The 13843-nt window shown below is 46.9% G+C and overlaps 1 protein-coding gene across 3 annotated transcripts in view; it reads right to left on the bottom strand.

The window, feature by feature from the left end:
- Positions 1-2177: 2177 nt before the first annotated feature.
- Positions 2178-13843, bottom strand: part of WNK1 (WNK lysine deficient protein kinase 1) — a 135398-nt gene continuing 123732 nt past the window's right edge. For all 3 annotated transcript variants that reach the window (XM_007469472.1, XM_007469473.1, XM_007469474.1), the window contains 6 exons: positions 13638-13711; positions 11787-12433; positions 11019-11210; positions 9425-9630; positions 2917-3104; positions 2178-2495 (listed from right to left, as the gene is read on the bottom strand). In XM_007469472.1, the coding sequence (XP_007469534.1) occupies positions 2178-2495; positions 2917-3104; positions 9425-9630; positions 11019-11210; positions 11787-12433; positions 13638-13711 (1625 nt within the window). The remainder of the gene's footprint in view (positions 2496-2916; positions 3105-9424; positions 9631-11018; positions 11211-11786; positions 12434-13637; positions 13712-13843) is intronic.

The raw sequence follows: 13843 nt of genomic DNA, 5'->3' as shown, positions 1-13843 counted from the left end.
CAACCTTCAGCTCTCATTTGCATCTTTGGGGTCTCGGCTAACTTAATAAAGAAAATGACCAACGGAGGACAGGACAGCCATGGCTCTTCCTGTCATGGGGATTCCTGGGATGTGCCACTGAGGTGGGTAAGAGGTTGGAATAGGTTTCCCAGTTCAAGAGTCAAGACAAGAAGCACCCCAAAATTAAGTCCTGGCTTCTTTCCCCACCTTCTGGGAGAACAGAGATCCCAAACTCAGGCAATGAGGAGAGTATTTCCCGAAAGCTCTGAAAGTAACAGAACTGCCCATTACAACTAGGCACAGCACTAAATAATACTGGTTGGTTGCAGTTTATTAACTTCAGGGGAATATCTGTTTACAGAGAACGTGAGAATATCAGCTGTTAATTCTAGAAATAAGGTGGCGCAAGCGATTATGATCCTGCAACCATCTGGACATTATATAGGAAGTGGGTAGGAATAAGCATTCTTTCCTACAATGCTTAATTCAGATGTGGGTCCACTTTCCACAAACTACAGTACCCCAAGCTGAGAAATACACGGGACATTTGCACCAAGAGGGAAGCAATCCAAATGATTTTTCTTAGAACAACTTTCTCCATCTGTGACATTTCACTATCACATTTCCCAGCTTAAAAACTAGCGCCCCCCCCCCCAACCCCACCCCGTGCCCTTCCCTTTCTATTCAGCCATTTCTTCCAGGTCTCCTCTGCTCAAGCCCAGCTCAGGTAAATAAGGCTTATGGCAGCCACTGGCCAAGCATCACCGATCTTTTTTTCTTAGAACAACTTTCTCCATCTGTGACATTTCACTATCACATTTCCCAGCTTAAAAACTAGCGCCCCCCCCCCCAACCCCACCCCGTGCCCTTCCCTTTCTATTCAGCCATTTCTTCCAGGTCTCCTCTGCTCAAGCCCAGCTCAGGTAAATAAGGCTTATGGCAGCCACTGGCCAAGCATCACCGATCTTCAAAACAAGTCTGTTCTCCCATCCCGTACGTAGTCTTCCTTTTTCTTTCATCACTTATCGCATACCACGCTCAATCTTGTAAACTGCCCGATTTTGTGACAACACCCCTCCTCACCTGTCCTGAAACAGTTTTCTGCTTTTAACCACTACTGTCAACTTCTCACCTGCTCATCTTACACCTGCTCTAGACAAAATTGTTGAATGACTTGAAAAAAAATACTCCTTCAATTTCCTTATTGCATAATCCACTGCTGGGTCCTATGGACCCAAGGTTTCCTTCCATACGCCCTTTTGCTGACTGGGGTCTGATGAGAAGTTGATGTTAACGGCAGAAGCAATAGAAGTCCAAGGCACTAAAACATCCAGCAAGCAATACTGGGAGAACAGAAGTATTCAAGTACAGTAATTTATACAATTTTACATTCACATTTATTTATCTAATACAATGGAAATACAAAGGAGAAAGTAAAGTCTCAATAGGTAAAGGACAGAGCTAGCTTTTTTCAACTTTTTAAACCTTTCATATCTTACTTTTAAAACTACTGTTGTCCAACAACATTTATATATCACAGTGTTTCCACATCAAAACTGATGGCAAAGTTACATGTCCGCAGGGAACTTAATTTTTTTTTCCTAATGCCTAATGCTGCAGTCAAAGCTGCGAATATCATTTGCTTAAAGCACTAATGACCTATCGTAAGAAAGGGTTGAAACCTCCGTCCCCTGGTGTTTTCACTGGGTTCTAAAGATTGGCTGGGGTGGGGACAGGGTAGGAGAGAGCCCAATAGTTTAATTTTTTGTCTTGTGGTTTATGTTCTTGAGGGGATAAGGGACTTGCGGTGGGTACCAAGATTAAGAGCCCCACTACTTGAGAACACAGATGGCCTTTGCTTTTCCACTGAGCTCTCTAGAAGCTTTCTAATCAACACGATTCTCTTTCCGAGCGCTCACTGCTGGGGAGAGATAACAAAGCATACACAAGAAACCTCTTTCTTTCCTTCTCATCCCACTCCAATAAATGGTGAAAGCACAGGGAGATTCTCCACTCTGAGGGCTCTAAGCGGTATTAAACACATTCCTGTCTGGCAAGAAATAACCAGTGAAATGCAGCGCTAGCAGTTAGTAGGTAGACTGCTTTCCCACCCCCTCCACCTGCCCCTCGCCATCCCCCCTCCTGCCCCCACATCTACCCCGTCAGTGCCTCCAGGTCTACGTGGTCCTCAGGTTGGAACCTGGAGGGTTGCTGATGGACTTCTGCAAGGTGCTGATGTTGAAGTTCTGCAAGGAAGCAGTCCCCACAGGTTGGAACTGGCTAAGTGGCTGTGTTGCTGGGCCGCCCGTGCCACTCCACTGCGTGCCAAAGGGGGGGGGTGGGAAACCGTACTGCTGTGGGGGGCACATGGGCTTGGGGAAGTGGCCTAGAGAGGTAGCTGATGCTGCAGAGATGGGGGCGGAGCCACCCAGGGTTGAGGTCATGGAGACGCACAGCTGACCAGGTGCGGAGAACTTCCTTGCCATGCCGGGGCCCTGAGGAGAGAACAACGCCGTGTGAAGCTGGTGTGGGTGTGAGATGGGTGGAACTGAGACAGAATTCCAGAAGCGGGCTGCTCTCATCTTGCGGGGGACACTGAAAACAACACCCAGACAACCTTCCATCATAATTATCGGCTCTTTATATTCACCAAATACTTGTTCTGATTGGAGGTGGGTGGTGTCGTGTGTGTGTAGTTCGGAGTGTGAAAGGAAGAGGGAAGAAAAAACTGGGCTGACCGATACAGAGCTCGGGATTCAGGGCAGGAAAACTAAAAGGGGACCTGGGTGATTTCTGTCTTGTTTTCTTAAAAGCGTTAAAACGCATGAGCTACTGAAGAAGGTCCCTCACATGAGCGATACGCGTGCTCGCTGAGACGCTGATGGATCCGGAAAATGGCAAAAGGGGCAGACTGACCTCGTAACTCATGTGTCCTTTGCTTCCTCTCCTGCCTGAGAGATTCATGGCATCTCGGGCCCAGTTGTCGACCAACTTGTGCAGGTCATCTGTGAACGTGCCCTTCCTGCTGGACGTCATGGCAGGAGGCTGAGCCTGGGCGGCCTGGCTGTTCACTGTTCCCCCGACGGTGTTTGTGCTGCTGGTCCCTAAAGTCAGAAGAAGAAACAGAGTACCACCATTAAAAGAGGCTTGGGTTGTAATTTCAGGGAGAGGAAAAACTTCCGAGAATGATGAATGGCAGCAAACCACGGAATGGGGAGGATGAAGTAGGAAGCCATGCAAGAAAAGGAAGGTTCCAAGGTTCTTATGTAGCCAAATGCTCTGGCATCACAGGGTAATGAAAACAGGTTCTCTTCAGGAGCTCCAGACGAGGCTGAACAACTCCGGATGAGGGAAGGCACAGAGGGCGGGGACCTCCTTTCTGCCCATTCTCATGGCATCCTGGAGCGCAGACACTCGCTGCTGGGCCTCTACGCCCAGCATCCCCTGGGGGAGAGGAGAGCTCTGCGGTGTGGCCAGTGAGGCTGGCTGCTCTAGAATGCTGCAGAACAGGGCAAGAGAAGGGGATCCCTGGAGCACTGGGCAGGGTTCATGGAGGAGTTAAAGGAACGCAAAGACAAGCCCCAGGAAAGATGGGCTCCCAAACCATGTGGGACCATCATGGTCTTCAGCCATTCTTTCACAGAAATGGACGACAAGAGAAAGCGTGCTCTGGTCGGAAACCTTTTTCACCTGGACCCATAAACATGAGCTGCAAACGCAAACTTGCGAGAGTTAAGGCTTCAGCGTCTCCCCACTTCCTCTGAGTAAAGAACCAGGAGCGCTCAGGAGGAAGGCTCTCTACAGGAGGAAGGCTCTCGGCGGTGTGCCTGAGTCTGTCAGCTCCAGGAAGGCGTGGCTTCCCAAAGATGACCTCAGTTCCACTGCTTCAAGGCCTCTACGGCCCCCACTCCCCAGAAGAGCAAGCACTCTCATGCGCGCCTGGCTGAGGCAGGGGTGCGGAGGGGGAGGACGCTTCGGGGCTGTGATGAAGGAATTCTATTTCTACGGTTTGATGAGAAAGAAAGGAGTCTGTGTCCTGCCTGATTTCGGCTCTGCTGGAGGGCACACTGGCGATTATTCGAAGAGGCGAGTTTTAGGGAAGAGGGAAAGAAGAGTCACGTCCTGTGTTTTCCCATCACCCCCCACTTTCTTACCAGATCTCACATTTGCTGCAGAATAAATGAAAGCTGTTGGGGTAGGCTGTGAGCCATTAGGACTTAAGATCCCCAAATACTGCCAGGGCTAGATATTTAAATGCATGCATCTTCCTGCTTTCAAGATCCAAGCAGCACCAGAGCACAGCAGCACACTGGAAGCAACTCTGCCATGTAGAAGCCCCCTGTAATCCACTGCTGCTCTCGAGGCTGGTTTGCACCCTGCCACCCGGGAATGGCACACCCGAGCACACGTGTCCTACAGGAACAGCTATTCTGAGGTGAAGCTGCAGAGTGCGAGGGGCACGTGCTTCTTATCACCAAGGCAAGACAAGCCAGGCCGACTGCACGTGTTGTCAGCTCACTCTCTCAGTGCCCGCCAGAGCCACGGGGGCTGCTACCACACACACCGTGTAAAGGGAAGAGTAAGCTCCCTGTGGAACAGGAGGCCCAGGTGCAAAGTGGAAAAGCACAGGACACAGCGTTCCTCGAACAGCAGCAGTGAGACAGCGCTGGGGCGGGAAGCGCAGGCAGCGAGGATGGCAGTCGTGCTAATGGCGAGATCCCCAGAGCAAGCACATCACATGCATGAGGACTGCCATCCTCCTTGAATGACAGCTGCTTCGCGAGCTTGATGGTGAGCGAGACGATGAAAACAACATAATCACAAGTGAGCAGAGCTGTCAAAAGCCAAATTCAGAAGCTTGCGGAGCTGAGCACTGCTGGCCACAAACTGCTCGTGCTAGAACCACACCCTCTGGTCTCATGCCAGTCGCCGCGATGCTGAGGCCCCTTTATGGCCTCATCTTGTTACACGACACTGGATTCTGAATGTGGGGTTTACACCACGGGGGAGAGTCAGCCTCACAGTTCACCTTCTCATTCTGGCTTCTGAAAATAGCTTTCCCATTAAAGGACACAGACAAACACACACATCCCTTTCTGACCAGGAATTAACTCCCAGGAAGAGCTGACTTGACGAATAAAGCCCAGGGGAACGGGGGAGTGCGTCTGGCCCACTGTAGCACTAGACTGCTGAAGAGCACTGGTAAGCAGGTATTTCTGAGAACGCTGCTTGCCTTCCTGAGAGAACATGACTATCCTTTGAACCTTCTTCAGCTCTGCTGAAAGCTCTAAAAGTCGTGCATCCTTTACCACCAGAAATTCACTTTCTGATGTTCTCCTGCCGTAATACATGCCCCCATCCCATCCCCACCCCACCGCTGGATCCTAGTAACAACGCCTACGAGCCACAGCTTACTGCCCAGTCTCCCAAGCACAGAGTTTTCTGGAGGGGCCTCTCGGTGGCTGCTGGGCTGCTGAACTGTCCTCGCTCTCACGAGAAGCCTCCTGCCTACACGGAGTGTCCCTGCCCTCAGCAGCCCAGCATCCACTCCCACTGCGACGTGAGGGCCCAGGCTCTCGCAGGCCGCGGTCCTGGCTGAATCCCCGTGGGCACACAGCGCCGGGCACACGTTTCTGACTACAGGACTCTCTCCCAAGGAGCCAGGCCTCCCTGAGGCCCCTACGCACATCCGCAGGCGCCTCCACCCACAGCTGTCACAGAGCCGGGGCACGGGGCTGTCAATGAGAGCACTGTGAGGCGACCTTGAATCTGGAAGGACAGCCAGTGGCAGCAACTGAGCATGTTAAAGATGACACCAGAAAAGGGTGCAGGACTAGCCGGATGGGAGCTGGGAGTCTGAAAGTCATGAGGCTTCGGGATTCAAAGACCTCAACGGCAACAGGCTTTGCAATCAAGGGCCGAAAGTAACAGAAAGAAAGGATAATTACTACAGAGCTGGTTGCAAGGACAGACTTTTTTCACCATCTTCCCTGAAGCACAAAGAAAGAGCAATGTGTTAAAGATAAGGAAACATCAATGTAAAATATTTAGAATCTCCAAACAGCACACAAAGTCCCAGCAAGAGAAAGCAGGAGGGGAGACAGACTGGAGGGACCCGGGAGCCCTGCCACAGATGCCATTCTGTATGATGGACCCTCCTGGCTGCTGGTTCCCGGCTGGCAGAAGTGAGTTTCCACACCCAGTCTTTCTACCTAGAAGAGCGATGCCCTGCACCAAGGTTCGGGATGAACCCCAGTCTCCCTCTGGGTCTCACTGCTTGAATTTCAAACACCCAAGCAGTCTCTCCACCGACCCTGTCCCCCCGCTCCTGCTTCTCTTGCCGGGTTGTTAACAAAGCACTCAATTAAATGCATTAACAATTCTACCACAGGAGGCTGACAGATGGTACCATTGTTACAGTTTTAATTTAAATTGGCTAATACTCTATTTCCACATCCTAGACATACAATACTAACCCTTTACCTCCTAGAAAAATCTTTAGAAATATGTGGAAAACAAGCAACTTTTGAACATAAATAAAGCATTAAGCCAAGCCATGCTTCCAAACCATTATCTATTCTGAAAGCATAGAGTAAAGCATCAGAGGCTAGTTAAGACCCCATGCCTGTGAGCCCTGGTTCTCTTTCCATGTTTGCTTTTTTTGCTTTTTTTTTTTTTTTTGGCCTCGCTGAGCGGCTTCCAGGATGGGATCTTAGTTCCCTGACCAGGGATTGAACCTGGGGCCACGGCAGTGAAACCGCCGAGTCCTAACCATGGGCCTCCGGATCTGCTTTAAACCTGCCTCTTGTGATTTGTTCGTCAAGGCTTACGTGATGTACACTGACATGCCTTCAACAGAGGTAGGGCCTCTAATTTTAAGACCCAAAAGGAAATAATAAAATTTAATACTTCTAATAACTTTCACCTGAACAACAGTGTAATACCACCTACCTTTAAGAGTGTGATGAGAATTTACTGAATTATTTAATCTGAAGTGGTACCTGTCACACTACACTTCCTTCACAAAAAAGCCTTGGTTCTCTTTCTTCCCTCTTAGACATTTCAGGCTATATAACACAGGCCTGACACATCACATTTTATTTCAAAACACTTGTCTCCTACTGTTAATGTCTTTTCCTCTTTCTAGCTGGACATATAAATTAAATGCTTACTTAAGTGTCAAGGAGCTAACATTCTTGGTCCAGCCTAGCCTTGCCAGAAAAGCTACTGATCTCAGTGCTCAAAAACCTACCAAATTGGGGCTTCCCTGGTGGCGCAGTGGTTGAGAGTCCGCCTGCCGATGCAGGGGACACGGGTTCGTGCCCCGGTCTGGGAAGATTCCACATGCCGCGGAGCGGCTGGGCCCGTGAGCCATGGCCGCTGAGCCTGCACATCCGGAGCCTGTGCCCCGCAACGGGAGACGCCACAACAGTGAGAGGCCCGCGTACCACAAAAAAACCCCTACTAAATTGGGTAAGCCTTCCACCTCCCTCTTTGTTAAACAGCCTTAGACTAGTGCCCAAGGACCTCCGAACCATACTCAGAAACAACGATGGTCCGAGCACATGCATTTAAAAAGCACTTCAATAACCACATCAGAAGTTTGAGGCCTTAACAGAGAAGATGTTTACCTGAACTCTAACAAAGGTTTTCTACTTGAGCCTTATTTTTGTTTAAAAAATTTTTATTTCAACATACGTTTACCGACTACCTGCTACGTGCCAGGGAGGTATGGTTTAATCAGAGAGAAATAATGTCTTGTGCGTGTGATCTTATCTGATTTGTGTAGGACCACCTGCATTCCACACATGGGGAGATGGGCTGGAGAGGTTGGGTGACTTGCTATTGTGCCCTGTTCAGGGGAAGAAAGCTGAGAAATCCCAGCATTCTTGTTAAAAAGCCCATTTTTGCTTGCAGGTGCTGGCCCTTCGGTCTTTAGTAAGCCTTATAAGAAGAACTACACTGAAACCCTTTCTGAAATTCTGATTTTATGGAGTTACAGGGTGGTGGTGGTGAAAACATCCAATGAAGAGATTCTAGCATCTTCTCAATTGATAGATGGTTATGCTTAATTGAGGGAAAAAAAAAAGATTTCAACCTACTCTGAAGAAGAAGAGAAAAATAGGGTGTAACTTTTCCCCGGTACCAGTGGCCAAGATGCTTTCTGTGGCTTCTAATGCCACAGCAGGGGGCAGTGCTGAGCAGGACTGTGAGCCCAGATTTCGCTATGCTGAGCGACCCCGTGCCCTCTGTCATGGGCCTAGGAAGAGGCAATTCTTCCAGAAACTTATTCTGACGTTTACAGAAACCTATTGTTATTTCTACATCTTTTATCATAATTAACAGAGACCCAAACTTCTGAGGGTAATAGTAGTTCAGCCAAGACAAATGCACATGGACTGCATGAAACAACAGATCCAAGCGGCAGAAACACAAGGACAAGGAAGGAGTAAAGGTGTTACACACAAAGAGCCAAGCAGGGCGTACTCAGAAATCGGGTCCTCCTGCCACCAGGTTTGAACGTCACCTGCTCAGACGCACAGTTAAACTTCGCACAGCCTGTGAGAGGGGAAGAACAGGGAAGAACGGGGTAGAGAAGAGACAGAACACAGCTACGAGACGTTAGAACCCGAGGCTGGAGAGTGAGATGCGCTAGGACAGCACACAGAGGAACGAGCTTCCAGGACAGGCCCGGACGTGGGGGAGGAGGGTCAGGCCGCAGTCCCGCCACCTGCCTAGACCGAGCGCCTCCCGCAAGGACACTCACCCTGCTGGGAGGCGGCCTAACGCCTAACTCCTGTGGCGCAAGCACCTACTTCACTATCTAGATCCCTGATTTCATTCTTCTCCACCCACATGCCCAGCTCCTTTCGGCTTCTAGATCTAATGTTACCAGAAGGTCTTTCCTCTACAGGAATGTTCTGAGTGATCATTTCATTAAACATTTGTTTATTAACCTATATTTGGGAAGTAGATTACGGGTAAAAACTTGAATGGACTTGAATTCATTTTAGTATGTGTCTCTCATACTTAGAAATTTTAGAAGTCTACACTGGCTAATCAAATGCATTAACTTTCAGAAATGGCTAAAACTCCTTAGAATGTGGTCCAGGAAATCCCAGTCTAGTATTAAAGCATAAGCTCCAAATCCCAAAGGAGTCACTCATCTCACTGAGGCTTCATAGGGCACAGGTGTCACTTTTTACTGTAGTCCCTTGAAAAAACCTATTTCCACCCGATGGGAGCAGTGATCCCACCCACTCCCCTTACAGCCCAAAGAACCATGTGGGTACCGTGCGGCTGGTTCCTGGTCAGCTGCTCCTCCAATCCACCTGAACAGGTTCCTCACCAGGCTTTTGTCCCACATATGGCAATGTGTCCATTTTAATGTTCTTGGAAGATGCTGGCTGCTCTGATTTCTTACCTTGACCTGGAGCAGAAAGGCTTGGTACTGAAATGGCACCATCACTGGTGAAGGCTGAATACAGGTTGTCACTGGAGGGTGATGGCTTAAGGGGCTGTAACAGCTGATTCTGCCCCATCTCTGGGATGTTGCCAGGAGCGGGGAGGGTCTGCTGCGGGTGCAAGATGGAAGCTGCACTCTGGCCAGACAGGTTACCTGACAAAAGACACAGCGGCATGAGGGAACGTGCACAGCCTTCCAACCGCACCTGACAGGCACTGTTCTTCCTCCAATGTGTCCCACTGACAGATTAATAATGGGCCAAAACCTATAGGAGATCAAAGAGCAAGGGTCTCACTGACAGGAGGGGAAGTGAGATGTAGCAGGAGACTCAACAGGCAACAGGACTACAGGACCCCATCCCTGAAGATGCTGAGCCGTAGACAACTTGGATGATTCCAAGTCTGAGCTGAGTAAGAAAACTAGCACGTGCAGTGGACATGAGAGAATTCCATTTTGCAATCTCAGCATTGCCTTTTTTACCCTCTTATAAACACTGAGTTGGATCATGATACAAATTGGTTCCAGAGACAGTCTCTGCTTAGTCTTTCCTGTACATGTGTCAGATCAAGTACAAAAGAGATGTCGAAAATGATGTAAGGGATTGGAGAGTAATGCATATTTAAAATTATTCTTAAAAGGTGGCTTTCAATCATTAGCCAGGTGGCCTGAAATGGACTAACTTCTCTATTCCTTAGTAGCTAGTGGACTAGAAGTCCACGCAAAAAGAAGGTCAAAATTGGGATCAGAACCTGAATTAGCTGCTATTGCTTATCATCACATGTCTCCTAACGAATTGGTTCTCATGTGCTAGAGAAAAGGTTGGGGTCTCTGAAAGCTTCCAGAGAATGGAAAGCTGTTAAGTTTACAACTGCTTTCCAAAATATTTATATTAGGACTGAAGAGCAAGTATGAGGTATAAACTTATTTTAGCTGCTTTTACTTTTCAACTAGTTATCTGTTAACATTACCATAATTTCACCAAAGGGCAAAAACTCGCTAACATAATAAAAAATAGGCAAACTACAATTCATTTCCAGAGATTATGATTTAACTATTTTTTTGATTATAAACACTAGCAAGTTCTTTATTCCAATACAGATAAATAAAAACTTTAGCCAAGGAAATTATCATATGACATACCCAAATACTTACATGAAATTTACATTCATCCCTGTTGTAATTATGACCAATTCATTCATTAAAAAGGAAGAATCTACCTGGACTTTACTAACAGAGAACAATGAATTTTCTCTCAACTGCCTATGAGCTTGGTGAAATGTGAGCTCCACGAGTTAGCAGGCAAAGCTAAGTGTTTTATCCTCATCAACAACTATAAACGGAGGCAATATGGATTACAAAGGAATAGGTCGTAGCACTGACCTGTCTTCCATAAACTCAAAAGACGTTCTATAAATACAGGGAGTAGACAAGGCAAGGAAGCAAGCCTATTAGGGAAGTCAAACGCCTTCGAAATTTAACAAATGTTCCATAGGTTATATACACATTTGGAGACAAAAACATAAGATGGGGCAGCCATGGCTGACCTGGTCCAGGGCTTTTATTCCCCAAGGAACTGCTGCGACCAGACTTGCTGCCTTTGCTTTTGGTGGGTCGCCTTCTTCTCCCTGCAAGCGGGGCAGCTGGGGGAATGATGACGGCAGGAGGAACCTTGCCCAGTTTGGTGTACAAAGATTCAATTTCATGCTTCTGGCGACTCTGCAGGTCTTGAATCTCTTTAAGATGTCTATGAAAGATAATCAAGCATAATTCAAAAATAGTATAACCACCTTTGTTCAAACAAGAATTAACAACATTATTTAACCTCCATTCACGTATTTACTCACCAGTGAATCCTTCCCCCAAATGTACTGAATCTAACTGCTGTCACCTTGTGATTCTAGTGTCAGCTCCTCTTGCTGGCCTCCGTTACCCAAGCCAAATTCCAGCAAGCTCCTAGCCAACCACAAATGGTTGGTGATGTGTTAGGAGAAAGAGATTTCCTGACTTGGAAGCTCTACACAGGAATACTGAACTTGCGAATCGGACCCAGTTCATCAAACGTGACCAAGAAAACCTGCTATCGTAATCCGTATCCCAGTATCATTACCAGATCCATCTGGTAGACCAGTAATAGCTATGATGAGGTTCACAATGCAAAAGAGCCACTGACAACAATAACATGCTACGAGTAACGCCAAGGTGCTGAAGCAGCTCTGTAAGAACTACCGTCAGCCAGGCAGCTCTTGTACACCCCACCCTCTAGCTCTGGGAGCCATCACACGGCTCTGCTGGTACCCTTTCACAGGAGAAACGCACGTACTTTTCTCGTAGCCGCCGCAGCTCTAACTTCAAGTCCTCATCTTCAATATCTGATTCATTGTCGCTGCTCATGTAAGAGGAGTTGAAGGAATAACTCAGGCCCTGGGCAGGGAGGCTCTTTGAGCTCAGCTGCGGGGAGTGCGGACTCCCTGAGCCATCGTCCACATCCCGACCGAGGAAGGCAGCCTCCAGGTCAGAGGACGGCCCGTTCAGATGTGAAGCCTCTGACAGTTCGGGCTTCTCTTTCTTTGGTATCACAGCAGGAAGAACATCATGTCCCAAATCCAGAAAAGGAGGAGATACCACTGGTCCCTCCTTCTTTGCCTCAGTAATCTCGTCTTCGGTTCTTGAAACGGAGAAACGACCGACTTTGCTTGCTGTAGCTGTCACCTGAAAACGTCCAACCTTGGTAGGCTGCCCAGTTTCTGACGTTGCTTCTGAGGCAGGAGTTTTATGGGCGCTATCCGGCATATCTGAAGAGACGCCACGGACGGCTATCCCATTGGGCTCTGGCTTCACCAGGGTACTCTCTGGACTACTGCTTGATAGCACTGAGGACTCTGAAGTACTGGATTCAAAATGAACAGACTTTACATCTTCTGACTTATTTTTACCCTCTTTCTGGGGATCATCCATTGCAACTGAAACCTGATGGAAAGAGACCAAAAGTGAATCACTTTATTTCCCAGTCTGAGTAGGCTGATTGTTTACATAGCCCCTCCATCTCTGACTGTGAAAATAAACTGAATACCATTCACTGTAGAGCATGACATATCTATACTGAGATGTACAGATGAGATGTAGATTCTGAGTGGCTGGCTAAGCTAACTAGGTAAATTATTTACTTTCATATCTCATGCTGTGCACAGGACTCAGATTACATCTTAATGAAAATATAAACAACAACAGGTCATGGAATATTGAAGGTTGCTTGTGAACAAGAAAAACTTCAAAGATTAAACCCAATAAATGTTAAATGCCAGCTAAGCTTCAAAAATCAGCACAACTAGCTGCTGCTAAAAGAAGGATCTAGATCGTTGTCCTAGTTCGACAATGTATTATAAATACAAACTCAGGGCGGCGACAAACTCTGAGAAACAGTTTACAAATGAGAAAAACATGACCTAATATCCCCAACTTCAATTGTTATCATGAGAATAATAAGAAAGCAGGTGTGAAAACAGAAAAAGAAAAAAAAAAAGATTTTCAAAGCTTGTATAGCCCTATGTACTAAGCGAGAACATGTTCACTTGTTTCCCAAATGGGAAAATACAATTAGATGGTATTATTTGATGATGACTCAGTATTTTCACTTTGGAAATTAACCCTAAGAAAATTATCCTAAACATGGAAAATGTTTTTATATACAAAGATGTTCACTGTTACTTTACTTACTATGTTGGAAAAATCAGAAACCACCTAATGACTGACAATAGGAAAATGGTTAGATAAAACCTACTACTAGATGGCAAAAAGCTACAAAGTATCAATATCATTCAGAGGAGAAGCAGGGCCCATTTTAGATATACACATGTACAGAGCAAAAGGAACAGAAAGAAACACACCCCAAAAAGTAATCCCAGGGGGGTGGGGTGGAAGGATGGGCAGACAGTATGACTATCTACTGTTTCTCTACTGTTCTAAATATTCTTTATTTTCTTTAATTAGCATGTATTGTTTTTAAGAGGGGAAAATGATAAAGAGCTAAAAAGTGCTTTATATAAAAGAAATATATCATTGATGGCAATTAGGTCCCAAAAGGTAGATAATAATTTTATTATATATACACTCCTCCCAAATTGGGAATCCCTTTTTTATTATATACACAATCCCCCAGCAGTGACTGTCTTACCTGAAATCGCCCCATCTTAAAAACACCAGTTCCTGAAGTGGGTGCTAGGATAGGACCTTCTGTGACTTGAGACACTGAAACAAGTACATGGAGGAGGAAAAGAACTTAAATCAGCATCTTTCTTTAGTTGGCTTCTTTTTGCTTCAGCCAGAAACACAGCAAAATGAGACTACATATCAGAAGAAGAAAGCTGTTACAGGTAAGGG

The sequence above is a fragment of the Lipotes vexillifer genome, unplaced genomic scaffold, assembly GCF_000442215.2.
Source record: "Lipotes vexillifer unplaced genomic scaffold, Lipotes_vexillifer_v1.1 scaffold395, whole genome shotgun sequence".
NCBI classification, from domain to species: Eukaryota; Metazoa; Chordata; class Mammalia; order Artiodactyla; family Lipotidae; genus Lipotes; species Lipotes vexillifer.
The sequence above is the reverse complement of the archived record's forward strand: the minus strand, read 5'-3'. Positions and strand labels throughout refer to the sequence as shown.